The sequence below is a fragment of the Urocitellus parryii genome, chromosome 9, assembly GCF_045843805.1.
Source record: "Urocitellus parryii isolate mUroPar1 chromosome 9, mUroPar1.hap1, whole genome shotgun sequence".
NCBI lineage: Eukaryota > Metazoa > Chordata > Mammalia > Rodentia > Sciuridae > Urocitellus > Urocitellus parryii.
Genome location: NC_135539.1, coordinates 14,693,429 through 14,720,113, shown reverse-complemented (window position 1 = coordinate 14,720,113; position 26,685 = coordinate 14,693,429). Strand labels below are relative to the sequence as shown.

The following is a 26,685-nucleotide window of genomic DNA, read 5'->3' as shown; positions in this document are numbered from 1 at the left end:
GGTAATGAAGCTGCAGGCCAGGTAGGCCTATTGGTGGGCTGGGTTGGGAGCTGGGAGTTTGGGAGACTGGGGACTAGGGTCCAGAGGGCCTGGGTGTTTTCTAGACTGGTGCCAGACCTGGAAGGTCCCAGAGGCCCAGGAACCAGTGGATACCAGACTGGAGAGAAAGCTGGGGACTGGGCTGGTGCCATGATCTGGTGAGTACCAACTTGCATGGGCCCTGGGTCTGACCTGTGGGTATCAGACCAGCTGGCTGGGAAAGCTGAGAGCCAAATGCCATCACACCCACCCTTCCAACCTCCTAACCCACTACTCGGGGGATGGGGGAGCTATGAGCCACAAGTCTCACAGGGCTCTCTGTAATCTGTGTTTCCCTGGGAAAATGCCCCTAGTTTCTGACTTTCCATGGGTTTTCTAGGCCCAGCCAAGACCCTTCTAGGCTCAGACATGCCCATGGATCTGGGTTTCCAGTTTACGTTGGCTCTATGGTGCTGCAATCCCAAAATGGCTCTTGGACAGATTCTCCATAGACGATTGACAATCTCAGAACAAATTTTTGTTTTGTTTTTAGATATGTTTAATGAGTCAAACAGTTTCTGGTTTGGCTAGGGTAGACTGCCCCTCCAGTCTCATGATTTGTCACTCTAAACCTCAGAGAGAAGCAGTATTCCTGCTGCTTGAGTTCTGGGTTGCTGAGGTAGGAGAAATGTTGCTTCACTCTAAGCCACCATTTTACCTCCTTCTGTTTTGAGTAGTTTGTATATTCTGGATATTAATCTTCTATTAGAGTAGTAGCTGGCCAGAATTTTCTCTCATTCTGTAGGCTCTCTCTTCATGCACTTAATCATTTCCTTTACTATGAAGAAGCTTTTTAGTTTGAAGGCATACTACTTATTGATTCTTGGTTCTATTTCTTACACTTTGGGGGTCTTGTTAAGGAAGTCAATGCCAGTACCTATATAATGGAGTGTTAATCCTATGTTTCCTTCTAGCAGCTATAGGGTTTCTGGTCTTATTCCCAAGTCTTTTGATCCATTCCAATTTGAGTTTTGTGTAGGGTGAGAGATAGGGGTCTAGTTTCATCTTTCTACATATAGCTAATCCAGTTTTCCAAGCACCACTTGTTAAAAGGCTAACTTTCCTGCAAAATATATTTTTGGCTTTTTTTCAAGTATCAGGTCTGTGAATTTGTCTCTGTGTCTTCTATTCTGTTCTGTTTTCTTCATATCTATTTTGATGCCACTACCATGCTGTTTTGTTAGTACTGTATAATTTCAGATTTGGTATTGTTATGTCTCCTACTTTACTTTTCTTGCTTAGCATTTCTCTGGTTATCATGGATCTTTTATTCTTCCAAATGAATTTAAAAATAGTTTTTTTTCCTAGTTCTGTGTAGAATGTCATTGCTATTTTTGATGGGAATTGCACTGTATCTGTATATTGCTTTTGATAGTATGGCCATTTTGACAATATAATTTTGCCTATCAAAGAACATGGGAAGTCTTTCCATCTTCTAAGAGGTCATTTTCACTTTATTTTTTCAGTGCTCTATAATTTTCATTATATAGCTCTTTTATCACCTTGCTTAGATTAATTATCAAGCTTTTTTATTTTTTTTTGAAGTTATTTTGAATGAGAAGAGTTTTCCTAATTCCCTCATTAGCTGAATCAATGTTGGAAAACAGGAAAGATTTATTAATTTATGAAAGCTGGGGCTGGGGTTGTGGCCCAGTGGTAGAGTGCTCGCCTAGCATGCATGAGGAACTGGGTTTGATTCTCAGCACCACGTAAATGTAAAAATAAAAAAATATATATTAATTTATGAAAGCTGATTTTGTATCCTGCTACTCTCCTGAACTCTAGAAGACTTCTGATGGGGTTTTTTGGGTCATATTGTCAACAAATAGTTTGACATATTTTTTCCCCATCTGTATCCTTTTGATTTATCTTTTTTTGCCTGATAGCTCTAACATTTCAAGGTCTATATTCAATAGGAGTGGTGACAGTGGACAACCTTGTCTTGTTCCTGATTTTACAGGAAAAGCTTTTAGTTTTTCTCCATTCCATATTATGTTGACTTGGGCTGGGGATGTGGCTCAAGCAGTAACATGCTCGCCTGGCATGCACAGTGTGCTGGGTTCGATCCTCAGCACCACATAAAAATAAAATAAAGATGCTGTGTCCACCGAAAACTAAAAAATAATTATTAAAAAAAATTCTCTCTCTCAAAAAAAATTATACCTTCCACATTATGTTGACTTTGGGCTTGTCAAAGCTTTATAATGTTAAGGTAAGTTCCTTGGATTCCTAGTTTCACCAGCATTTTTGGAGGGTGGGGTGGGCATACTGGGGATTACTCAGGGGCACTCAACTACTACTGAGACAGATCCCCCAATCCCAACACCTATTTTTTGTATTTTATTTAGAGACAGGGTCTCACTGAGTTGATAGCACCTCACTTTTTCTGAGGGTGGCTTTGAACTCATGATCCTCCTGCCTCAGCCTCCCAAGCTGCTGGAATTACAGGTGTGCACCATAGTGCCTGGCTTCACCAGCATTTTTAAGGTAATGGGTTCTGAATGATATCAACAATTAAAAAAAACATGAACTAGATAAGGCATTTGACAATGGGCATCTACTATTTTGTATAGTATATTAGTCCCCAAAACTTGAATGTGGTAGGATTTACAAAGTCTCATTGTTAGTTTGTGTTTTTGTCTTTTCTGTTCTTTATAATAAAGTGTAGCTGAAGACTGTCAATAATTTATATTTGGAACAAGGTGTGTGGTCGTTTTTTCAGCAGCAGATCCGGTACCTTGTGAACTTGTAGTGTCCCTGTAGGTTCTCAGAACCTCACAGAATAGGGCCAAACAATAGTAACAGCTGATGCAAATGATACACAACATTGAAGTACATACCCAGTTCGTACTATGACATCTACACATTAATTACCATAAAAACAGGAATGGTAGGGTCAGAAATTGTCAAAAGAAAAAAACAATAACCATAAGCTAGATCTGGCTTTAAAGCAAACAGCAGGTGCCAACCATGCCATCCATAGCAGTAATAATCACATTAGTAGGAGTGGGGGGGCAGAAGTCATATAAACCAATTAGTTATAAAAAATGGTAAAAATACAGTTAATTAGGAGAAAAGAAAATATGCTAGGAAGGTAGAAAAGAGCTTATAATTTCAAAAAGTGAGCAGTGTGAATACAGAAGAGAGGTAGCAGGTGATGGTTACTGAAGGGGGAGAAAAAATAGGAGAAGAAAAGTAAAGGGAGAGAAGAAGAGAGAACAGTAGAATTTTGCTGTTAGAAGAAAAGAGACACAAACAAATGAAAACAATGCAAACTAAACTAAAAACCTCTAATCCTTAAAAAACAAGGCAAGGAAAAATAACTACATTAAAAAATGCTAAAAATGAGGGGCTGGGGTTGTGGCTCAGTGGTAGGGCATGTACCTTGCACGTGTGAGGCATTGGGTTTGATCCTTAGCACCACGTAAAAATAAATAAAGATATTGTGTCAATCTACAACTAAAAAATATTTTTTAAAAATGAGAAAAAGGAAACAAATATGCATATGTCCTTGAATCAATCAGCACTCGTGCACGCACACACACGAACACACACACACAGACACACACACACACACAATTCTTAATGATAAAATGAAGGAATAATTTCTACTGCAGTGGTCAAAATAGTTTACAAGAATGGATAGTCACTGTCTATGCCCAAATGTCTTCTGACTCTTCTTGAGCTATATACTGAAGGGGGTGGGGTTTGGAGTTGTGAACCCCTTCCTCTTTTTGTGTTGTTTTCTGAGCTGCTAATTGGAGCAGCCTAAAACTGAAGCTGTTTGAAATATGTCTCAGCTTTCCTCCCACCAGTATGAGATAGAATGGATTAGGAAGTATTGTCAGTTGGAGTTTTGTCCATACAGACCACATCTGTGCACTTCCAGGGTAAAACTTCTGCAGAGTTCTATGAGGTGATTTCTGGCAGGTAAGACTTAGATCTAATCAGGCCTTAGCGACTTTGTTGGGTGGTGTCTATTAGATTAACATACCCCTAGGGCCTAGCAGTTGCTGATCTCTGATGGGAGTCTGGATCTCAAGAACCTCCCTAAAGAGTTCCTCCCACGGGGCAGGGGAGCCAATTTTCCACACACTTTTCTGCTCACAAGACAGAGTCCCTGAGTGTTCATACCACCTGTTCAGACTCCTGGCTCACTTCTGCTTGTCACATGAGCCACCAGACTCAAAAGAGAAGTGAATTGGTCTCCTCTTCACTTTTATGACTTGAATCCCCTGGATACAATCTTAACTGTGCCTTTTTTTCACTCATGTCCTGTTAGGTACACCCTAGGCCACCTGGTAGGCACTTGCGAGGACAGTGTGGCAGTGTTTGCTACAATCTCCTGCTTCCACACCAGCAGCTGCAGTGTGGCTGCTTCACGATGGCTCTCACCTCAGCTCTCTGTGGCCAGTTGAAAAACAGTGCTTTTCAAGCATCAGTGCACAGTGCAGCCTCTGGATCAGCTAAATTCAGGCTGCTTTTCTAATGTTGTTTTTTTTTCCATATCAAATCTGTATTTCTCTGTGTTTTTCCTCCCTCTGTGGTGAACCAGTACTAATACCACTTCTGGCACACCACTGCCAGCTCAGCTCAAATGTATTCTTTCTTGTTTATTGTACCCAAATTTCTTAATCTCTAAGACACTTTGAAAGTCCAATACTGGATTTTACTGAAATACCTTTTACCCACCTTGCTAAGAGGCAGTACTCCTACTGCTTGAATCCTGAGCTACAGAAGAATTAGTAATGCAGCCTTCCTCTACCCTTCCATCTTGAATGCTCTACCTTTACTTCTTTAATCATGGTTTATTTGAACTATTATTATGACCATTTTGATTTCTAAACCTAAAATCTGGAACTTCTCATAACAAGTTTCTGTTGTCTATTCTTCTGCCCCAGTATTATTCACACTTGTTTCTTTGCATATCTCAAACATTTTTGGAAAACTGGATATTTTGTAATGTATTTGAGCAATTTTTTGTAGATACAATTCCCCTTAGTCTTCATCAGGTATGGTTTTTGTCATCATTTACTTTGTAACTTTGCTAGACTATTCTGGTTAATTCTATTTCCCATGCAGCATAATGCCTTTGGTGTTACCACTCTTTGGAAAGTAAACACTTCTCATATGAAGTCACCTTGGGATGACAGCAGTTTTAGCATGGTCTCTTTGGCTGTCTCTTTGCCTTGTCTATTAAGCTCATTGCCTCATTGGGTATTGTGCCTAGCAATTAGGCCCAACTGTTAGGATGAAGTTTTATATAAACACAAATTAGATCATGTTGGTTAATAGTACTGCTAATTTTCCAACATCCTTAATTTTCTGCCCTTTGGTTCTATCAAGTACTGAAAGAATAGTGTTGAAGTCTCCAAGTATAATTGTAAACATGTCTACTCTTTTTTCAAGTCAGTTTTTTTGCTTTAATTATTTTGATGCTCTGTTCTTTGATGCATGTGTACTAAAAATTGCTATGTCTCCTTAGTACATTAACCATTTCTACATTATATAATGTCTTTCCCTCCAAAATTCTCATTCTATTTTCATAATTATTTGTAAACCTAAAAAGAAAGTGGTTTATTAAACTATGTATCACTAAAATGAGTAAACTTTAACACAAAAGCCTCATTGCTTTATTTATAATTTCTGGGTTATGACATCTTCTGATGAGAACTGAACACATACCTGAAAGAATTGACAGAGTAGTGGATTTTCCTGCTCCGTTATGTCCTAGAAGAACAGTGATCTGCCCCTCGTACAAATTCAAAGACAAGTCCTTAATCGCTACTTTGATAGCATGATTCACTTTGAATACCTGTGGGGGGGAAACCCACAAATACTAATTATATATATTTCACAATTGTTTTGGAAGAACAAGTACTCATATCAATTATCTATAGACAAAAATAAGACCACATCATTAATCTTATGAGGAAAAAAGTATAAAAAAGATAGAACTGTGAAAACAAACAAATTTCTACAGGAACATACATTTCAGAATCTCACAATAGATCTACAAATATCCTCTGAAAATTTCATCTGTTTCTGCTTTATTTCAATTACCATCTTAAAGTCGATCAGTTGCCACAATCATCTTCAGTTCATTTCTTTGTCTTAATTTGGAGAAATGCCAATAAAAAGCCTACACATAGATGTTTTTCTAAAATTTTCCCTTGTGTAGACTAGAAGTGCTTCTGTTTAGGATGCAAAAAGCTGGAAAAACATCATTTTCATTCTGGCAACAAGTAGAAGCTGAATAATTTACAAAACCATAACTTTTCTTCATCCCATCAGAGAGGTGAGGTTTACAGGCAAACAACTAGATTGAAATTTAATAAAACATAGAAACTTTCAAGGAGAGATGGTATGTGGATTTTCTCTTACCTGGAGCAGACATGAATGCTATATAAACTTGTAAGAAGATTTTGGTTACTATTTAATAAAAATGAGATGAGTACTGCATCACAACCCAATCTCAAATTAAAGATACCTACAGTAACAAAAATGTATGGTATTGGCATAAAAACAGATATGAAGACCAATGGAATAGAACAGAAGACAAATTCACACACGTACATTCATCTGATCCTTGATAAAGGCACTGAAAACATACACTGGAGGAAAGAGAGACTTTTAAGCAAATGGTACTAGGAAAACTCAGTATACATAGTAGAAGAACAAAACTAGATTTCTATCTCTCACTCTGAACAAAAGTCAACTCTAAGTAGATCAAAGACTAGGAATGAGACCAGAAACTCTGCAACTGCTGTAAGAAAACATAGGGTCAACACTCCAACAAATAGGTAAAGGTATCGACTTTCTTAAAAAAGCCTCCTAAAACTAAAACCAAGAATCAATAAATGGGATACTATCAAATTAAAAAGCTTCAGTAAAGGAAACAATGAAGAATGTTAAGAGAGAGAGTCCTCAGAGTGGGAGAAAATATTTACCAGCTATTCTTCTGAAAAAAATACAAAATATCCAGAATACACAAAGAACTAAAAATTACCAAAGACAAAACAAACCCAAATAATCTCATCAATAAGTGGGTAAATGAACAGACATTTCTGAAAAGAAGAAATACAGATAGCCAACAAATATATGAAAAAAGCATTGCAACGTCCTTAGCAATCAGGGAAATGCAAATCAGAGCTACACTGAGAATTCATTTCACTCCATTTAAAATGGCATCCATAAAGAATAGAAATAATAATAAATACTGGTGAGGATGAGGGGGAAAACACCATGTACTGTTGATGGGATTGAAAATTAGTACAACCACTCTGAAAATCATTATGGAGATTTGTCAAAAGACTAGGAATGGAACCATCACAGAACTCAGCTATTCTGCTCCTTAGTATTTAAAAAAATCTTTTAGTTGTAGATGGACATGATATCTTTATTTTTATGTGGTGCTGAGGATCAAACCCAGTGCCTTCCACATGTGAAGCAAGTACTCTACCATTGGGCTACAACCCCAGCCCATATTCTAGCTCCTTAATATTTATCCAAAATAATTAAAATCTGCAATGCACAGTAATATATGCTTACCAATGTTTATAGCAGCACAATTCATAAAAGCCAAATTGTGTAATGTGTCTAGGTGTCTCTCAATAGATAAAGAAAACATGATACACACACACACACACACACACACTCACACACGATGGAGTTTCATTCATTCATAAAGAAAATTATCATCATCTCATTAAATAGTTGGTAAATAGATGGAACTAGAAAACAAAGTGCTAAGTGAAATAATGTCAAGAATCAAATGTTTTCTTTTATATGAATAAGATCAAGATAAAAAAGGAATAAAGAAGGGACCTCATTAAAACAGAAGGGAGACCAGCAGGTCTTTGGAGTGAGATGAAATCTCAATGTAGTTTTAATTTGCATTTCCCTAATTGCTAGAGATGTTGAACATTTTTTCATATATTTGTGACCATTACTTGATATTAAATAAAATCCAAACTTTTCCATAGCTTCCAAGTCCCCCTGCATGATTTGTTACATCTCAAAATTCATTTCATATAACACTTTTTCTTTTCTTCCTTCACTCCAACTTTTAATTTCCACTTGTTCCTTCTATTTCAGGGTTTGGAATTCTGTTTGAATTCATGTCCCTAATTTTTCAACTATCTGACTCATTTATCTCAGTTTACTGTTGCACATCTGAGTTCCCCCCAAACAATTCTCAATTAGAATGTAGGAAGTGCTGGGGATTGGGGAATTGAACCCATAGTTTTGTGCATGCTAAGCACACACTCTACCACTGAACTATGCTCCCATTCTAGCAGGTAGAAATGTTTTAAAGAAGTGTTCACATGACTAGACTGGGAAAATGACAAGGCACAGGGTAAAGATAAGCTATAATACAGTTACTCCAAGGCCTCAGGAGATTCCAGGAGGAATTCTCAGGCTCAATATCTCCGCAAAGTCGAGGGACAAGGCCCTAATACTACCATGTTGAAAGGTAATTAGATTTAGGTATCCCAAAGAGGACCATGAACTTGGTTGTTGTGGTTCTCTTCAGTCTCAGAAATCACAACAAAGGTGACAGCTGAGAAATGTTAGCTGAAGCTATCAGTGACATAATAGCCTCTCTATAATTAGGGAGTAAGTCTTTCAGTCTAGAAGGTGGCATCTGAACAGAAAAGTGCATTATGTGGGAGCCAAATACATTCTTCCCTTTTTCACTATTTTAGTGAAAATTTTCCTACTTTCTGATGATCAGAGTCAAATGTTCATTGCCAAAATGCTGATTACTCTTGTTTGTTTGCTGGTCTCTTGGACGAAGGGTTCAAAGCAGTTGGGTAGCAATCAGTTTATATTTCAAAGGGGCTCTTGGGACGCCTTCTTCTGGGGAATCATCTTCCAGAGGCCACAGTCTGAATGACAGATGCAAATATTTTCCAAATGTATAACTGGGAGTACTGGTAAATAAGTCCAGTCCTGTTTCTACTCCTTTGTTTCCAATCATGTATACTATTTGCTGAGGACAAATCACCATACAACAGCCACTTGCTTTAGTATGTATCCTGCATCCTTGAGGACAACACCTCATTATTACAAGGTTTTCACTTCAGACAATTGCCTGAAATATGCCTTTACCAAGACAATAAGTTATTCCCTTGGGTTAGCAGGTTCTGAATGTGATAGGCCAGTGTATTATTCCATGGTTGTAGTTTCACTACTGTGCTTTCTTTGTGGCAAAGTGAATCTTTATGTGACACTTTGTGGGATCCCATACCAGTGAGATGTGTGGTTGGCCGAAGCTCTATAAGTAAACTATAAGTAGGAAAGGCAAAAATTCTACCAGGAATAAATTTTTGATTCATATCAGGATGAAATGAAGCTTCTTTCAGTTCAATGCATTAATCTAGCTTCCAAGTGATCTGGTTTTCTTGAGAAATGGTGATCAGCATTATGCTTTTTTGCTGACATGCTGGATATTTGGCAGTAGCAGTAGCAAGATAAGCCATGGTGAGAGCTCATGCTTTAAGTTTATCCTGTACCCTTGCCATTGCAGGTGATTATGATCACTGACAAAAGGCTGGCTGACGATCACTGGTTCAATCAGTTTGTCTAGCTAGTTATTTACTGCCTCTCCTTTGGCATATAATCTCTGCTGAATGTTAACATTTACAAAGATCTTCACATTTTGTTCTGATTCCTGTATTTACATCACATGCCTCAATCCTAGAATTCCTTGTCCCCAATCTTCCAGTCTTTCTTCTTCTAGGACCCTGAATTAATTGTCTAGAACATTTATTCTTGCCTATGAGTTCAGCAATCTGGGGCCATGCTACACAAAGCAGATGACCATGTGAATGGTCTGAAGCTTTGTCCTTTTGGGGGAATTCCTCTTCATCTTTCAAGGCTCATTATTTGGGGCAGCAGTGTAGCTGCTAAGTTCTGGCTTTTACCCATGTACCAAGATGAGCTACCTATGGACAAAGCTCAAGCTTTTTCCTTGAGTTGGTTAAGGTGGATTCCTAATATAGCCATAGCTATGAGCTGAGAAAGAAGCACTGATGAAACTGGGGTAGAAGACATGAGGATCTAGACTCCCTGCTTACACAGCTTACTCATGTCCTTTGATTCTGCTCATGTTCAATCCTTTAGGTATTACTTCTATAATGGATTGCTGCTAGCCTTGCCTGTGCTTACTAATTTGGTAGATCTAATGAAATCCAACTCAAAATGGTTAGCCTGAACAAATGGTTATTTGACATGCCATGTTTAGCTGCTTCATCTCTATCAAGGCCAATAGCAACATCAGCAACTATTTGTGAAAGATAGCTTTCTCTGATTCATTTGACGATGGCATGGCGTTGATCCAGAACTCTACTAATGCTTAACCATAAAAGCAATGATACATATTTTTAGTAGGACACCACTGATACCATAAAGTCAGCTTAATTGTAATGTCCAAGCAGCAGGAGTGCTTATACATGGGTCTGCTGCAGAGCCTTTCTGACTCTGGACTATACTCAAAATTGGCAGCCTTTGTGTCACTTCATATCAGAATCAAATTAGTATCAAGAGGTATAGAACATGCTGCTTTCAAAATGGTTTGGAAGTGTGGTGTCCCATAAAAGCTTGTGTGTGAGACAAGAAGGTTTGGAGGAGAAATGGTTGGGTTATAGCCTTAATCTAATCAGTGAATTAATCCCTGATGGGATTAACTGAGTGGTAATTGGAGGCAGGTGGGGTATGGCTGGAGGAAGTGGTTCATTTGGGAGTGTGGCTTTGGGGCATATATTCTGTACTAACAGAACCCAGACTAATACCTCCTAAAGATTTTACTAATGTGTCCCCAAATCTTTATAGGTTTTATCCTACCCCTTCTCAGAATACCTGTCTTACCAAGGCCTCCAAATATATTTGTCATGTCTTGCTTATCTGGTCCAATTAAAATGATGTCATCAATACAGCAAATCAGAGCGATGCTCTGTAAGATGAACAGCTAGTCAACTTCCCTTCAGATTATGTTAGGACAGAGAGCCAAGGAATTTTCATAACCCTGAAAAAGTTAAGTGTTGGAAAAAGGAATTTTCTCAAATCAATGGCACTGTGTCATATCCTTAGGCTGTGTTAATGGCGTATCACAGATAAAAGATGCCACATCTGGCACAGCAATTGCAATTAAGTTGACTACTAAGTTTGTAATAGATCCATTCTCATCCCTCAGAACCCGTCTGGATGGACTTTTGCAAGGAACAAAGTGTTGAGTTAAATCATAATATAATGAGACCCCACTACTTATACATTGCTTAAAGATAGCTCTTCTAGGGCTGGGGTTATAGCTCAGTGGTAGAGCACTTGTCTAACATTTTCAAGGCCCCGGGTTTGAGCCTCAGCATCACATAAAATAAATAAAATAAAGGTATTATGTCCAACTACAACTAAAAAATATTAAATAAAAAGTCTTTTCCACTCCTCCAAAAATTAATTTACCATCTTGACCAGTGGAATTAGGTAGTTTCAAAGAATTACACATGACCTTCCCTAGTACAACAGTTCTTCCCCAGAGGCAAGGAGTCATTGTAGAAATTATTCCAACTTCCAAATATTTATTTTCCAAGGGTACATTTGACAACTGTGTAAATGCTCACCAGGTGGATTCTAATGTACCCTTATAAACTAGAAAAAGGTCTAAATTCCATTTTTTGTCTATCCTGCATGTATTCCTGGCCCTAACAAGGGGAAAATGATGTTTCTTTTGATCTCTAAGTATGGTTATCCAAGCAAATAGCTTCCCTTTGCAAATGCACAACCATAAATGGTAACCATTATCACATTCATTTGCTGTGATGTTTCAAGGAGTTTCTCTTTAACAACTAAGCCCTTCCTCTGTCAACAGACATCAGCTCTGAAACCTGAAAACTATGGAAAGATCATAGACTGATATTATGTGCCTGTACTCCAACTCCTGATGATCCACTCATCCTTTCTTCTGATTGCATGGCTTGGGCAGTACCTTTGCTGGATGTCCATCTGCCTTGCCTTAAGGGAACTATGTACCAATCATCATTTGTGGATCAAGTTCTCCAGACTACCACTCAATACTTGTTGTTAGAAAAAGTGTTCATGCCTGTGCCACCAACCAGTGTCTATGACTTTAGAATCATCATTTTCACTGCTATCAGTCCAGTTCTGAGGTAGTAATTCCCCTTGCTAACAGCAGTTTTCAATGATGCTGATGTTCCTCTTGCTAGTACATTTCTTACTGCTTGGACTGTCAAAATGTTGACTTGGGATGTAGTCAACTGAATGCTTGACTGAGACTAGAAGACTTGACCTCCAAAGAGACTCACTCCTCTACAACTGCTCTGGTTAGGACCTTAAGAAATAGCAGAGAAAAAGATCACTAAAACATGTACCATCACTTCTGTAGTGTTACACAGGTCACACAGGTCAGCTGAATTCAATGTCGGGGAGGAAGGCACAGGATGGGAGTTACAGGCAAGGGAAAGAGGATTGCTGGGGGGCATCACGAAAGCTGCCAATTAGAAACCACTTCTAATGATTCATATCCTCCTACATGCAAAATACCTTCACCTGCTCTCAGCTGAAGCATCAGCACAAAGACCAGATTTCTGTAACCTAAATCAAATCCAGGAGTGAATTAGGCTCTTGTGCTATTGTTTCTTGAAAATATTTTCTAGACTTTAGTTCCTTTAAATCTGATGGCCTGTGAAACAAACATGAAATCTTTCATTCTTCACTCTTCCCCACAAACCTAATATAAAATAGTGGGATAAACATGTTACCCACTACACACACCTTCTTTCAAAAAGGGGAAAACAAGAAACACAAGAGTGAATAGAAATTCTGAATCCATTCCTTGGTATGCTGGCAGTACTTTGATTAAGACTCAAGATCAGAGAATGATTTCCCATGCTCTTGGCTCCACCTTCCGGGACTCTTCTTAATTATGCTTCCTTTTCCATGAAAGGTAGCCCTGTCTGAAGCCAAGTTCTTTTCAGAGTGCTTTCCACCTGTAGAAGTTTGAAGGCCAAAAGGCCTCTTTTAATTTTGTAGTTTCTGTCATTTCAAGTTGGTACAATTTCTAGCAAAACTTCATATAAAACATTGGGTTCAACCTAAGCCACAAAAGCCATCCGCACAGATATAATAAGACAATCTTTCTCTACCTTTGTTTTCTGCTGAAGCTCCTGATAGATAATTCTCTAAGTTGTTAGAATTTCTATTATATGATTGTATAATCCTTTGAGACACCATTTTGTATCTTTTTTATGACAAAATACTTTTTACAATTTTGGCTTTCAAAACTTTAAATCATGTTTTTCTGACAGAGACTGAGATTTGATATTTGATTCAAAGATTTTTTTTTTAATTTCAACAGCATCCACCATTTGGAGAAGCTAGGAATTATCAAAACCAATTCTTGGATTCTTTATATTTTACATTTCTTTCTTGAGTTTGTCTCCTCTCACATTTATTGCCTTTTCTCCTAAGGCAAAAAGAAGAAGTTAGGCAGTTCCTTCACCAATTTTCCTGGAGACATCATTAGATCAATCAACCAGTTCATTAGGTACATTTTCTGTTTCTCATTACTACAAGTAATGATGTTGACAAACTACTAATATGTAATGAGGAAGCAATCTGAGAGACCAATATTCAAGCTTAAATTTCTTTTATAACTTAGGCTTGGAAAATAATCCTGCTACTTCTGAAGTTTTGACTGACCACCAGGTCAGCCCCATTCAAAGGCATGAAAATTTGAAGATGTAGGTCACTGGAGGTCATCTTGGAGGCTGTGTGTTACATCTTATAACATAATTCAAGGTATTTTCCTAATGGCCAGAAGTGTGTATGGGTTGTCTTGTGGGGCAAAGGCCACTGCAGCATATTGAAAAAAGTGGAGAATGAAAACTATTTCTTAAAAGGAAGGAGTAGATCATTTCTGTAGGTTGAAGGTTAAGAAGAAAATATGAGTCAGAATTTGGGGTCCTATATTTCTCATTCTAATCAAGGCTTCATGGTGGCAAGAGAAGATATAACATTCAAAGAAGTCTCTTATTCATTTTTTAAAAAAACTTTATTTTATTTATTTTTATGGGGTGCTGAGGATCAAACCCAGTGCCTGGCACATGCTAGGCGAGTGCTCTACCACTGAGCCACAACCCCTGCCCTAGAGGTCTCTTAGACTTATGAGTAAGTGTAGAGCTTAATTTTCAGATTTTTCTGCTCTTTGGTTGTTGAGGATGAGAACTTTTTATATGATTTCTGGTAAGCTCACTAGATTTTACACTAATAATATATGGTCTTTCGTTTTCTCCAGTGTGTCACTTCTCCCTAACAATAGCACCCAATTACATGGTGTTTATAATTATTAATTATCCCATATTTTTCAAATACATGTCACCAACTAGCAGTACCCTTCTTTTCCCAGGTATACCATCTCAATTCACCACCTATAAACATTGTATGGCTACCTTCTACCACAGTCTACTTCTCACCATCTGCTTTCTCAGTCAATTCTGGGTACCAATAATCACTATTTAGGTTCCATTTATGTAAGACAGAGATTGGCATATAGGAGTGCTCTTGGGTCCAACATCTGTGTGAAGAAGGGAAGGATACAGATTTAGGAGACAGAATGGTTGGACTGCAGTACAGTAATAACAAAGTTAAACTGACAGAGAGTTATGTAGCTTGGATGACCATTCAGAACTGACCTGAGCTGGAGGAAAGAGCTGGGCCTTTGTATCTCCATTTTGAGCAGTCATTTGGTTTAAGCTGACCCAGAAATAGCCTGATTTGGGGTGAGATAATCCTACTCAACTGAGGTTATTTTTATAGAGGGTGATCAGCATTTACAATGACCATATTTTCATTGGATAACCTACCTGAAATATTTTTCCTTTCCATTCTATTTCTACATCCTTTTTGTTTTCCTCATGAAATTTATCATATATTGTAATTTTCTTGTTTATTTAATTGCTAACTTACTTTTACTTACACTAGAATGTAAGTTCCTCAAGCACAATGACCATAACTTGCTGTTTCACCAAGAATAAATGAATGAATGAAAAAGACCCAAGGTCTTGGTTTCTTCTGAACTTTGTTATGATCCTGGATATGCAAGTCTTAGGGAAATATGGGGAGCAGTGAAGTATTTGGCAATTAGAGGAGGTTCTCAGGGGCAATCAAGAAAAGAATAGAGAAATAAAAGGCGATTTGGGGAAGTCATCACAGCCGGTGTGTTTCTTGAGCAAATCTCATCCATCAATCATCTATATTATAGGTTATAAATATTCACAAAAATGATATGAAAAATTCTCCTGACACCAGGAAAGACTGAGTTTTAATCTGGGTTAAGGTAACCAATATAGAGACATCATATTTCATAATAAAGGAAGAAGGGACCATAAGAGTATTAAACATCTCACAAAGATAGCCAAATTTTCAAGAATGCTTTGGATATCACTAAGCTATGGAGTTAGGGGGTGGGCTGTTTAAGCAGATATTTGAGAGGTGAGAAAATGCCAGAAAACCTATTTATCTGAATACTGAACACCTGAAGATGATTCAAATAAACTGAGAGGGCCCACCCCCACCCCCAATCAAATGCCCAGGCAGATTACAAGCAGATGAATACAAAATATTTGTAACCAGAAATTTATGTTCACATATGAATATAAAATATTTGTGACCAGAAATTTATGTTCACATATTCAAAACATCAAGCTCCACTAGATCCTGCATTTTAAATGAGATAATTTGTAGAGTAGACAATTACAGTTTATAGGCAATATGATTTTATTCTGTAGGAAGAAGAAAGATGTGACTTTTTATAATATACTGTATAAATTTCCTTTTGATATTTCCCAAAAGAAGTAAACACAATGACTACAACCTTTTATTTGCACCTAATCTTTTTTCTTGGTATTTCTAATAATGAACATTTACAATGAATGTAAGCTAAATATTAGTTTCATTAAGAAAAAGAGGTATGTGAAATAATACCTTGTGCAAGTGTTTAATCTGAATACCTGCTACCAAATCAGTAGGGTCAGCTTCAAAATGCTTGTTTTCAATTGTCTCATGATGTTGAATTGGTTCAAGTTGTTTTTTAGGTGGTTCCCCAAACCAGTAAGAGTGCTAAGAAGGGAATAAAAATATCATCACTGTAATGGCCCTGAAAATGGAATCATTAGAAAATACAAATGTATTTCTATAATCCATTTTCTGTACTCCATCTCAATATAAATGTTAGCAGGCATTTTTATTGAGATATATTCTAGAAAATTCCTTGGATTAAAATTTGAAGCTTTATATATAACCAGAGATATGAAAAATTGTACTGTATACATGTAGTAAGAATTGTAATGCATTATGCTGTCACTTTTTAAAATCAATTAAAAAGTGGGCTAAAAAATAATTTGAAGCTAATTGGTTATAATTTGAATCCAACAGTATTCAGAGCAGGATATTAAAGTCCTAACTGTTCAAGGGAGAAAATATGAAAATTGCTCCAATACTAGGTTATAGTAAAAGAATTATATCACTTTCTGCCTGATCTTCTCTGAGCAATATGTGAGTCAAATATTAAGCATCAAACATAATTTTAAATGTTTGTATTGCACATTATGAAAACCTGGACATAAAATGCCAAAATTGAATGAAAAAGTATGAAAGCTCTCCAACCCTTTTCTATCATTTTGACCCCCCACAAAAAAAGGATATGGAAAAATAATAGAAGGCAAGATGTTCATGCTTCCCATTTTTCTATGATTCTGACTCTAAGAAACCTGGCTAACCAAGGAAATAAAGCAGATTGTGAGTACATAGACAACAGACACACACACACACACACACACACACACACACACACACATACACACACATATGTATATATATACACACACACATGCACACATTTATATAAATACATGAGGGCTTAGCATACATTAGGAAAAAGCTAAAACAAATTAGTGAAGTTGGGGGGTGGTAGGTAAGAATAGTTCTTTCACCTCATCTATTGATTCAATTATACACAGTGCAAAATTAAATTATGATGGTTTTTAAGATATTTTTTTAAAAACACCTCATAAGGACTATAGCTCTTTGAATAACAAGCATTAGAACTCACCTTCAAGAAAAAGTTCCATGGCTTGGGCACACCATATTGCCCTGGAAAGACAGCTTCTATATACCAGGTCACAAGACCATATAAGAAAGTATCAAATAAAAACATTCCCAGCACATATGCAAATAAAAAGTTGTCCAGATTGGCTGATGAGAATATGTTATTCCATTTAATTCCTGTTTCTAAGACATAATAGAAGACATTTAATTAGAGGCCAAATGAGACTAAAACAGATATCCTGCTATATCATAATTAAATAGTGGCACTTTCTAGAGATTACTAGTAGAATCAACCACTTTCTTACACCCTTAGAATTTAGATTGCCCCAGAGGGCATCTGAGTAAGTACTCATGTAAAGTGTCTCTCATTATACCCAAACAGATAATTAGAAATGATTGAAACAAAAAGAAAATACAGGGGTGGGGGAAGCTCAAAGAAAAATAAGCAGACCTTCAGGGTAAGATGGTGGCTCCTCTCTCTCCACCTCTCTTCATGCTAAATGTTTACTGGATATATAATTCTGGAAAAACAATCATGGAAAGGTAGGGACAGATACTGACTATAGGACAGAAAACTAGAAGTGTTTTGCATGTCCACTGCATTGACAGAAAAAGGAAAAAGGAGGCCACTAAATGTAGAGTGTTATTTCCCACAATACCACTAGATAGCAAGTGACAAATCCAAAAGTAAAAGGAAGCAGTTCTACCAGACTTGCAGTAAATTTTTGGAGAGAATGTGAAAACATTAATATTACACTATAGGTGTTGGTATAATGTAATACAAGCTTTTGAAGAACAGTTTAGTGATATTAATCAAAATTAAAACTGTGAACATCCACTAAGATAGTAAAGATAAACCTACTAAAACATGGCAAAATTTACAAAGTAAAATACTCACTATTTGATTCTGCATCAAGCAGGAATTTAAATCCCAGGGCCATTGCAACATTACAGCTGAGGCAGAAAATCAGTTTCTGCTTCAATGTCATCTGTCCAGCATTGACAAGGAGTCTAGTAGCTGGAAGGTAGGTGATAAAGAAAAGGAAACCTCCCAAAGCAACAGCAAAATTGACTGCAAGCAAGAAGGAAAGTATAAGGCAAATTTAAGTAGGTTTCAAGGATATGTTTTTTATAAAAGTACACTAAAATAAGATCTATGAGAAATAGAAATTTGTTTTGTTTACCAATACTTCCTTTAGCACATAATAACTGAAACACAGTAGGTGCTCAAAATATTTTTCAGTGAAAAGCCTGAAATGAAACACATGAGGAACTTTTTTCCCCTGAAATTTATCATTCTATATGTAATGACTGAACATTATAAAATTTAATGGAAATTTATACTTTTATTTATTACCACTCATCATAAGAAATTTTAAATATAAATACAATTACTGGTATAATTAGAATATAACTAGAGTGTGTTTTCAGGTATAATGAGGGGACAAGGAGGAGTCCTGTATAGAGAAAGACAAACTTGGTATAAAAAAGCCAAATATGAGGAAAAAATGTTCTACATCTCTAGCAATTAAATAAATTCAAATCAAAACTAGAGTACTAAAAGTTCCAAAAATGTGATTCTGATTTTCAGAGTTACCACATACATATACTAGAACATGTAAAAAATTGATGTTTTAATCAAATCTTATTAAGCATGCAAATAAACAAGAGTATGGCCAATTCACTAGAAAAAGAAAACTATCCTTGAGGAAGTCCAGAGGTTAGACTTATTAAACAAGACTAAAATAAACTGTCCTCAATATGCTCAAATACCTAAAGGGGGAGGAGAAAATATTGAATAAATGAGATATTAATGTTAAAGTGATATAAACTGTAAAAGAGAACAAAAAAGAAAGTCTAGGACTTAAAATAAAATAACTGAAATAAAAATTTATCAGAGGGGTCTACCAGCATATTTGAGCAAAGAAAAGAACTGGCAAAGTTGAAAATAGTATAATTAACATTATACAATCTCAAAGTACAAAAATAAAAAAAGAATTAAAAATTAGCAGAGCCTAAGAGACCTCAGAGGAACTAACATATGCAGAGAAAATGAGAGAAAATGGAAAGGGCTGGAAAGGTTATTTGAATAAATATGGTTGAAAATGTCCCAAATTTTGGGGGCAGGGAGATAAATCTAAACATTCAAAAAGTTCAACTTCAAAGAGGAAAAAAAAAATCAAAGAAACTTACACTGAGACACAGTTAAAATAAGAATGTCAAAAATCAAAGACAAAGAGAGAATGCTGAAAGCAGGGGGTTAGAGGTATAGCTCAGTGATAAAACACTGATAACCCATGAGGCCCCGGGTTAAATCCCCAGTGGGGAGAGCATCAAGTAGTAAAAGAGAAGCATATTATAATGTTCAAGAGTGATTTCTTTTCAGAAATATAAAGGTCAAAAATCAATTGGGTAACATTTTTAAAGTGCTGAACATAAAAACAAAACAAAAAACACCTTTTCAACTAATAAATTCTATTTGAGAGAACCATATGCTTCAAAAATGGGGAGACTTCCAGTTCCATGAGTAATGAGTTTAGAAGAAGTATCACATCTAATGAGCACTAAAAAACAGAAATGCACAAACACAAATCCACTTTCTTGTTTTCATCTTTTCAAGAAGGGAGAACACATAACAAATCACTGGCCTCAAGACCAGAGACAGACTGGTAAATATAGGAAATCATGGCTTACTGAAGCAGACACCAGCAGAAACTGTGGAGAGAAGCAGTGTTGGGGCTGGAAATCCTGAACTGTCATTAACATATTACTTGAGGCTCAGTGTAGTTAAAATTAAGACTTAAAGATTCCAGGAGGATTCAGCCAAGGGGGAAGGGACCACAATATTGTGACATTAACCTCCAGAGGATTCAATGGAAATAAGTGGGGAAAAGTGCAAGGTGTACTGCATACATGGCATACATTAAGGGTGTCTGAGTGGCAGGCCACTCCCTTCATGCTAGGTGCATGAGCAGCAAACCGCTTACCCTGTAGGCACAGCCCTGGGCCTGAGGCCATGTGTTGCAGTCCTGGGGCTTTGCTCCATGGCCCACTTTTCCACTATTCTTGACTATTTGATTGTTTGCTCTAAGAACAATTAGCAAGAAATTGTATTGGTGGCTGCCTATAATCTGCCTAGCTACTGCCTGAGTATTTATACCCGGTAACTGTGCAATAAAATCAGACCTGCTTCCATCTCGGTCTCCAGAGGTCTTGATTAGCAACTCTGCAGCCACACTTTCCTCTACCCTGTTCTGTGGACCTCCTCCCTGGATGAGAGAGAGAGAGTCCATGTAGCTGGTGCCCAAACAGGGACTTGAGGTAAGCCTGCAAGAAAGAGTGTGGTCCCTCACAGAGTGGTGAGGAAGGGGAAATGAGGAACCTACTGAGTTCCACCAAAAATTCGCAGCTGTAAGTGCTGCATACTCTCTTTGATACTAGAGATTTAACCTTGAAAGGCCATTGTTGGGATACTTTCAGGATCTTGCATCACACTTAGCAACAGAGGGGATCAATATCCACCATTCACAACCTGGGGCAGTAGTAACTACAGTCTGGTGAACCACCTGAGATCCTTCAGTGCAATACCTTACAGAGCAGCTTCAATCAGGGTAATACTTCTGTACTGCAAAACACCCATGGGAAACACAACCAGATATCCTGCACTCACAGACAACACCAGGATCTTCAATACCTTGAAGAAAATCCAGTAAATGGGGGTTGGTAGATGGTGAACCATAGCAATCATAGGGATACTGCAGAGCCTGCATCCTTCTGCCTTAGAAGCAGCCATGCCACAACACTGCATCCTCTGAGCAATCAGCTGCAGACCCCTGAGCCAACAAACCAGAAGCTGCTGGTTGGAGGTCTTAGCAGCTATGGAATTGGCTCCTGTGACCCACAACTTGGGAGGGAGAGAGCCACGCCAAAGACTGATGGACAAATGCTAAATGTTCAAACTGCAATAAAATAAAAACCAAGATTCAACAAGAATTTCTTCACCTTGACAGGCTTTACTACAAACAACTCTAATGTCAACTTTGATCATAAAAATGACTATTCAACTGGAACTTTAATTGTTAACCCAACAGTCAACATTGTACTTTGACCCTATTTGAATGTATTTCATCTAATGGTTTAAAGCATTGACTGGAATCAATCTTCCTTCTTATCTTTGTTATCCTAGCTCTAGTTTATACTTGCTTCTCTTACCCCCTACTCATTCTCTTGCATTATTTTGCTGCTACCTCAAATATACAGTGGGGAATGCCTGTAATCCCAGCAGCTTGGGTGTATATTTTGTATCTGGAGAGTGGATCTGCTTTCTGATCACCAAGTGAGCTGCTTCTCTCTGCCACACTCCTACTTTATGATATTCTGCCTCAACTCAAGCCCTGAGGCACGAATTAGGCCTTCTATGGACTAAGACATCTAAAACTATGAGTCCTCAAATAAACTTTTCCTCCTAAAATTGTTCTGGTCAGATCCTCTAGCCAAAGCAGTGAAAAAGCTGACTAAAACATATGCTGTCTGCATGAGGAACACCTCACAGACAAAACACCCACAGACTGAAGGTGAAAGGATGGGAAGAAATAAAACACTCTCATGGGGTTCATAAACCAGCAGGGATAGCTATTCTCATAGGTATCTATTCTCATATCAGATAAAATGGACTTCAAACCAAGATTTATCAGAAGAAACAAAGATTACTTTGTAGTTATCAAATACAACTAATAATATGGACCTAAAAGACATCTATAGAATATTTCATCCATCAACAACTGAATTCACTTTCTTTTCAGCATAACATGGAAAATTTTCTAAAATATATCATATTTTAGGTCACAAAGCAAATCTTAGCAAATACACAAAATAGAGATAATACCATGCATTCTATCAGATCATAATGAAAGTAGAAATCAGTGATAAGATAAAATAGAAACCACTCTAACACTTAGAGACTAAACAACATGCTTTGGAATAATAAATTGATAGCAGAGGAAATAAGAGGGTAAATAAAAAAATTCTTATTTTAGAATACTGATATAACACCTCAAAATTTCTGGGACAGTATGAAGGCAGATCTAAAAGAAAAGTTCATAGAATTGAGCTCATATATTAAAAGAATAGAAAGATACAAAATAAATAATTTAATATTACATCCCAAGGTCCTTTAAAAAAGAACAAATCAGGGCTGTGGCTGTGGCTCAGTCGTAGAGCGTTTGCGTTGCATGTATGAGGCACTGGGTTCAATCCTCAGCAGCACATAAAAATAAATAACGATATTGTGTGTTCATCTACAACTAAAAAAAATTTTTAAAAAGAACTATCAATATCAAAATCAGTAGAGACAGGAAATTATTAAAATCAGAACAAAAATCAATGGAATTGAGATTTTAAAAAATACAAAAGATCAATGAAATAGAGTTGGTTTTTTGAAAGGACAAACTAAGCAAAAGAAATAAGGGAAAAAACTCAAATTAACAAAAGCCAAGATAAAAAAGGAAATATTGTTGGGGTTTTAACTCCTGAGGTCATAGAAAGTGCACCCTGAAGAATCCAAATGCAGAGTTCCTGTTTATTAGTCAAAGCCAACGAGGCTGGAATGCCGAATGTGGCAGGACAGCAATAACTTCTCACCCTAGGCTAATTCTTGTGGGGCACAATGATCCCATTTAAGGAGAAAAATAAGGCCCCAACTGTTCTACCTGCTACATACTTTAGGTGTATTTTTCCTGGGATTTTATGAGAACATATCCTGTTTTGTCACTAGGAAAAAAATGTTTTCTTAATACCAGCAATCAAGTTAGTTGTTTTCAATATATTATGCCATAATTAATATTTAACCTCATATTGATCTAGAAAAGATTTGTGTGCAATTACAAAGCAGTCTGCAGCTTAGCATTCTCCCTCAGTAAACAAACTGTCAATTTTAAGACTCAAGAGTCTTCATGCATAATTGTGGGACCAAATGCTCAACAATAGTTCAGTGGCAGCAAATTATCACCACAGACATTACAGAGGATCATCAGAAACTATTTTGAGGCCAGGCACTGTGGTGCACTCCTGCAATCCCAGTAGCTGGATAGAGGAGGCAGAAGGACCACGGGGTTCAAAGCTACCCTCAGCAAAATCAAGGCACTAAGCAGCTCAGTGAGACCCTGTCTCTAAATACAATACAAATCAGATCTGGGGATGTAGCTCAGTGGTTGAGTGCCCCCGAGTTCAATTCCTGGTACCAAAAAGATAAATAAATAAATAAATAAATAAATAACCCATTTTGAAAATTTATAGTTCAATAACGTAGAAAATCTTGAAGATATGGACAAATTCCTAAAGACATATGACTTACCCAAATTGAACCAGAAGGATATTAAAAAAACAAGCGATGAAATTGAAGCATACATCAAAAGCCTACCAACAAAGAAAAGCCCAGGACTGGAAAAATTCTCAGATGATTTCTATCAGATCTTTAAAGAACTAGTAGCAATTCTCTGAAATTTTTCCATGAAATAGAAAAGAATGGAAGCCTTCCAAACTCATTCTATGAAGCCAGTATCACCCTGATATCAAAACTAGACAAAGACACATCAAGGAAAAAAAACTTCAGACCAATAACTTTGATGAACATATATGCAAAAATTCTTAATAAAATATTGGCAAACTGCATATAAAACACATTTAAAAGATAGTGTGTCATGATCAAGTGGGTTTCATCCCAGTGATTCAAGGTTGTTTCAACATCCAGAAATTAATAAATTTAATTCACCACATACACAGACTTAAGGAGAAGAATCACATGATTATATCAATAGCATTTGACAAAGTACAACACCCATTCATGCTTAAAATGTTAGAAAAACAAGGGATAGAAGAGACTTACCTTAACATTGTAAAGGATATATGACAAACCCAAGGCCAACATTATTCTAAAGAGAGAAAATCTGAAAGTATTTCCTCTAAACACAGAAACCAGACAAGGATGCTCACGTTCACCACTCTTATTCAACATAGTCCTTGAAATGCTAGCCAGAGAAATGAGGCAAGAGAAGCAAATTTAAGGGATAGGAGTAGAAAAAAAGAGCTCAAATTATTTCTGTTTGCTGGTGACATGATCCTATATTTAGAATATCCAAAAATGTCAACCAGAAGACTTCCAGAGCTCATAAATGAATTCAGCAAAGATGAATACACATAATAATTATAAATATATTAATAGACACAGAAATATAAAGGCATGATTTGTGAACATATCAACAAAGACAGTCTGGGGCTTGACAGAAAAGTTTCTGTGCATTACTGAAGCTAAAATGCATTAATTAAAATTAAATCATTTAAGATATTAATTATAGTTTTCCAATTGCCTGTAAGAACAAAAAAATTATATGAAAAAATAATGACATGGACATTAAAATGGATGATGAAATGAGAAAGGAAAAAGATATGACATGTACAAAACAAATAAAATGGCAGATACAAGTTCATTCTCATTAACAATTACCTTAAAAAGATTAAAATCTCTATGAAAGGTAAAGGTGACAGAAAGGATTTAAAAAAATCTGAATATACCATTAGTTGAAAGTTAAAGGACAGAAGGTACCCCAAGTAAATAACCTAAAGAGACTTGGGTTGGCTATACTAATATCAGACAAAAATAGACTTTGACTAAAACATTGTTACAAGAAATAAAGAAGGATGTTGTCAAGAGTTATAAAAATCAGAATGAATTAAGAGATTTTACAGAAAAGGAAACATGACTCATACTAGTAACACATACTAAACTTCCATTGGTAATTGGGAAATGTAGATTTAAATTGCTTCCACATAATTCTCAAAGCACAGGGAATCAATTCTTGTCTTTGTTATTAGACACTGTGCTAGCAAAAAGTATTTAACCCAAAGGTATAAATGAATAGATATTTGTACACACTGACTTTACTTCCTATTTCCATCTTCCAATCCTTATAAAACATTTCAAAACCCCCCTCTCCCCGCTGGCAGCATTCTTATCTCTATTTTAACCTGGAATATTTTCATCTATGACTTTTTTATATGTGTACAATGTTCCATTAATTTTCATTGCTGTCTATTCTCTTAAGATGGTTAATTTTGTATCAACCTGATTGTACTATGGCATAGACTAACCATTACTTCCTGGTAAGTCTGTGAGTCTATTTCCAGATGATATTAGCATCTGAACATGTGGAATAAGTCCAGAATATTGTCCTTCTCTGAATGGACAGGCATTATCCAATCCATCAAGAGCTCAGAAAGAACAAAAAGGTGAAGGTAGGGAAAATCGTCCCTTTTTTCTTCCTGACTGTCTACTTAACTTGGACATCCATATTCTCCTGCCTCTGGACTAGATTTACACCACTGGCTCCTCTTGTTTACAGGCCTTTAAACTACTGGCTTTCCTGGGTCTCCAGTTACAGATTGCAGATTGTAGAACTTCTTGGTCTTCATAATCACACTGAACCAATTCCTTATAATAAATTTTCTTTGATCGTCCAAAATATCCTCATTTTTAGCCAACTTCAGTTGTTCTCCAAATAACTCTGACTAAAACAATATTTTGTGTATCTGTGCCACAAAGGTCAGCTCTATGAAGCAGGCAATGTATTTCAAACAAACAACAAACAATAAGCATTTATTAATTAAGTGTAAAAGCCTTTCTCTCACTGGAGAATTTTGTTGTTGTTGTTGTTTTCTTACTTTTACATAAACCAGGCTCATCATCAGGTACTAGCTGATATTGATCCTTCTAATAGTCTTTCCTGGTGGAAAGATTAGACAGATACAATATGTGAGGTAGAAACTAAAGGTAGAAAAAACAAATATGATCCTACTACCACATATATATTATGATATACTAATTTTCATTCCCTATATTCTCTTCATTCTTTTTCAAAACATTCCATGTGCATATGACATTTGTCTGTTCAGTAAAAATGTAGAGTGAGGTTTATAAGAAGCTTCCAAATATAATCTGTGTTTTATCACTAATAATCTTTTACATAAGAAATTTTAGACTCACCTTTATTAAAGAATGTACTAATCATGAAGCTATAGAATATTAGGGAGATGGCATAAAACAGCAAAAAGATGAAGACAAGAACTGGATCACTGTACTGGAAGATTGGTGCAGGTTCGATCTAGCAAAAAATCAGGAACTCTGTTTAATCATCTCTAAGTAGCAATATAACAAAACAAAAAAGAAGCCATGAAATATCATTAAAACATTTTATTAGTCCTAGTGAAACTATAACACTACTCAGTAAGATTATGGATAATTAAGAATTCATTTATTAAAGATGGTCCACCCATCTAGGTTTAAAGTACAGTTTGCTGAGGGCTGGGGATGTGGCTCAAGCAGTAACACTCTCGCCTGGCATGCGCTGGGTGCTGGGTTCGATCCTCAGCACCACATAAAAATAAAATAAAGATTTTTTAAAAAGTACAGTTTGCTGAAAGACTAACTGG

The 26,685-nt window shown here is 36.6% G+C and overlaps 1 protein-coding gene across 1 annotated transcript in view; it reads right to left on the bottom strand.

The window, feature by feature from the left end:
• The window catches only part of LOC113185093 (phospholipid-transporting ATPase ABCA3-like), a 126,182-nt gene that overhangs the window by 77,681 nt on the left and 21,816 nt on the right, over positions 1 to 26,685 (bottom strand). Inside the window, exons 7-11 of the mRNA XM_077802694.1 lie at positions 26,240 to 26,357; positions 18,101 to 18,274; positions 17,207 to 17,385; positions 16,081 to 16,215; positions 5,764 to 5,893 (exon numbers count right to left, since the gene is read on the bottom strand). Coding sequence (XP_077658820.1) covers positions 5,764 to 5,893; positions 16,081 to 16,215; positions 17,207 to 17,385; positions 18,101 to 18,274; positions 26,240 to 26,357 — 736 coding nt within the window. The remainder of the gene's footprint in view (positions 1 to 5,763; positions 5,894 to 16,080; positions 16,216 to 17,206; positions 17,386 to 18,100; positions 18,275 to 26,239; positions 26,358 to 26,685) is intronic.